The sequence below is a fragment of the Merops nubicus genome, unplaced genomic scaffold (assembly GCF_000691845.1).
Source record: "Merops nubicus isolate BGI_N331 unplaced genomic scaffold, ASM69184v1 scaffold35301, whole genome shotgun sequence".
NCBI classification, from domain to species: Eukaryota; Metazoa; Chordata; class Aves; order Coraciiformes; family Meropidae; genus Merops; species Merops nubicus.
The window spans coordinates 1-1,874 of NW_008588461.1; the positions used below are offsets into that span (position 1 = coordinate 1).

The following is a 1,874-nucleotide window of genomic DNA, read 5'->3' on the forward strand; positions in this document are numbered from 1 at the left end:
AGCCCCACCACGCTGGGATCCTGGGCTCAGGGACAGGAGCTGCTCTTTCCCCTGCAGCAGGTTTCCCTTGGCACAGCCCCTGCTCTGTGAATTCCTCCCAGCAGTTATTTCTTCAAGTGTTGTCTGAAAAGTTCCAGATCAAATACTGCAGCTTGCCCTCAACTGGATGTCCTGTTTCCTTTTCAAAACATTGACTTTGGATGCCCCTTTCTGCAGCTTCTGCTTCAGATGGGCTTTGCCTTCCCACTCGAGGTAGTTTGTCATCTCATCAGTGCCTTTGTTTTATCACAATTAAGAAATAATTAGAAATAATAGGTTATAAATTCATAATTCTGAGGGATGAAATGAAAATCCTGGAGCCTTTTGGTGCACATCACTCCCTGCCTGTGTGACAAACACTCAATATTTTATTACTGACAATTATTCAGCAGTAAAATGACTTTTTTTTGGGGGGGGTTTGAAATGTCCCTTTTCCTTTGCTGCAGAGAAGGCAGCTGATGATGAAGTCCAGAAGTCTGACATCTCCTCCAGCAGCCAAGGGGTGATCGAGAAGGAGTCTCTGGGACCTCTTCTTCTGGAGGTGGGTGCTGAAGTGTCCTTGGTGATGTTGGCAGGTTCTCCTCCTGCCCAAAGCACAGCAGAGCACCAAGACAGTGAGATACAGAGCTGGAAGGCAGTGGAGAGGTAGTTGGGATGCTCTGAGCTCAACCACATCCCTGCTCTAAGTTGCAGGTAAAGTGATTTTAATCCTTTGCCCAGTCAATCATCTGGGACATGAGTCTCCACCAAGCTTGGTGGCTCCTGAATGGAAATATTGAGGTGCTTCTAAGTGGGGATTCAACTGAACCCTCGGGGAGTTAGGGGATGTGGTGGGTGCTTTCCAGCAGGTTTGAATCCTTCTGGAGAGGATGAGGAGGGAGCTCCTCCTTGGGGAATCCCCAGGAGCATCCACAGCCACCTTCTTGCACTGAAACCACCTCATCCGACTAGACAAAGACCAGAAGGAAGCAACAGCCTCATCTCAGTCATGCCATTAATTACAAGAGCATAATTGCTGAACGTGATGCACTTCAGCAACTTCCTCTGAGGCTTCTGTTGGGAGCTCAGGAGCTGGGAGGTGAAACGTGGCAGCGTTTTGGAGACAGAAAGCCAAGCTGGGCTTCAGGAGCCCCGGGGAGAGGGACTCTCCTCAACCCCCTTTTTGGCCTCTTCTGCATCTCCAAAAGCTGCTTGGAGGCCGTGGGGAGCTCTCTGCACTGCAGTATGAGCTCTTCCAGACCTCCTGAATCCCTCCTCGCACCACTCTGAGCTTCCCTGAGCCCTGGAAGGTGTCAGGATGACCAGGGCTCCACAAGAGGTGGCTCTGAAGGTGGAGGAGTTCATGCAGAAGGGCTGGGAAGGGGGTTGGAGGGTCTGGCTTGCAGGAAGGGTGAAAAAAGGGGGGCTGGAAGCCTGTGGATGGAGTGGGGGGGGAGTTGGCAGCTTGGCTACAGAGGTGCTCAGTCCAACTGAGGCAAAAAGGGCTTAGAAATGAGGCTGGGAAAGGCACGAGGGTTTGGGGGGAATGTTGAGGGCTAGAAGCAGGTGTGGGGATCTAGAGACACAGGAGGAGGCAGCAGATTCTCAACAGAACTTCAGGATTTGGGTTGTACTGGGAGAAGACATCCCACAAGAGCAATGGCAGAGCCAAGGGGCCATCTCCTCCTCTCCATGCCCATGTCTGCCCACGGGGCTGCTGGAGCAGGGCCAGGGGAGCCCCAGCAATGCCCCGAGGGGGGAACCCCTCTGCTGGGAGCCCAGCAGGAGAGAGTTGGGCTGGGGCAGCCCCAGAGGAGAAGGCTCCAGCTGGGGAGACCTGCTGGGGGCTGCCAGGA

At 53.3% G+C, this 1,874-nt stretch overlaps 1 protein-coding gene across 1 annotated transcript in view; it reads left to right on the plus strand.

Annotated features, from left to right (window-relative positions):
* Positions 1 to 485: 485 nt before the first annotated feature.
* LOC103781543 (nuclear receptor coactivator 1-like) overlaps positions 486 to 1,874 on the plus strand; it is a gene marked incomplete at its 5' end in the record, with an annotated part of 10,153 nt that continues 8,764 nt past the window's right edge. The window contains one exon of the mRNA XM_008949267.1: positions 486 to 580. Coding sequence (XP_008947515.1) covers positions 486 to 580 — 95 coding nt within the window. The remainder of the gene's footprint in view (positions 581 to 1,874) is intronic.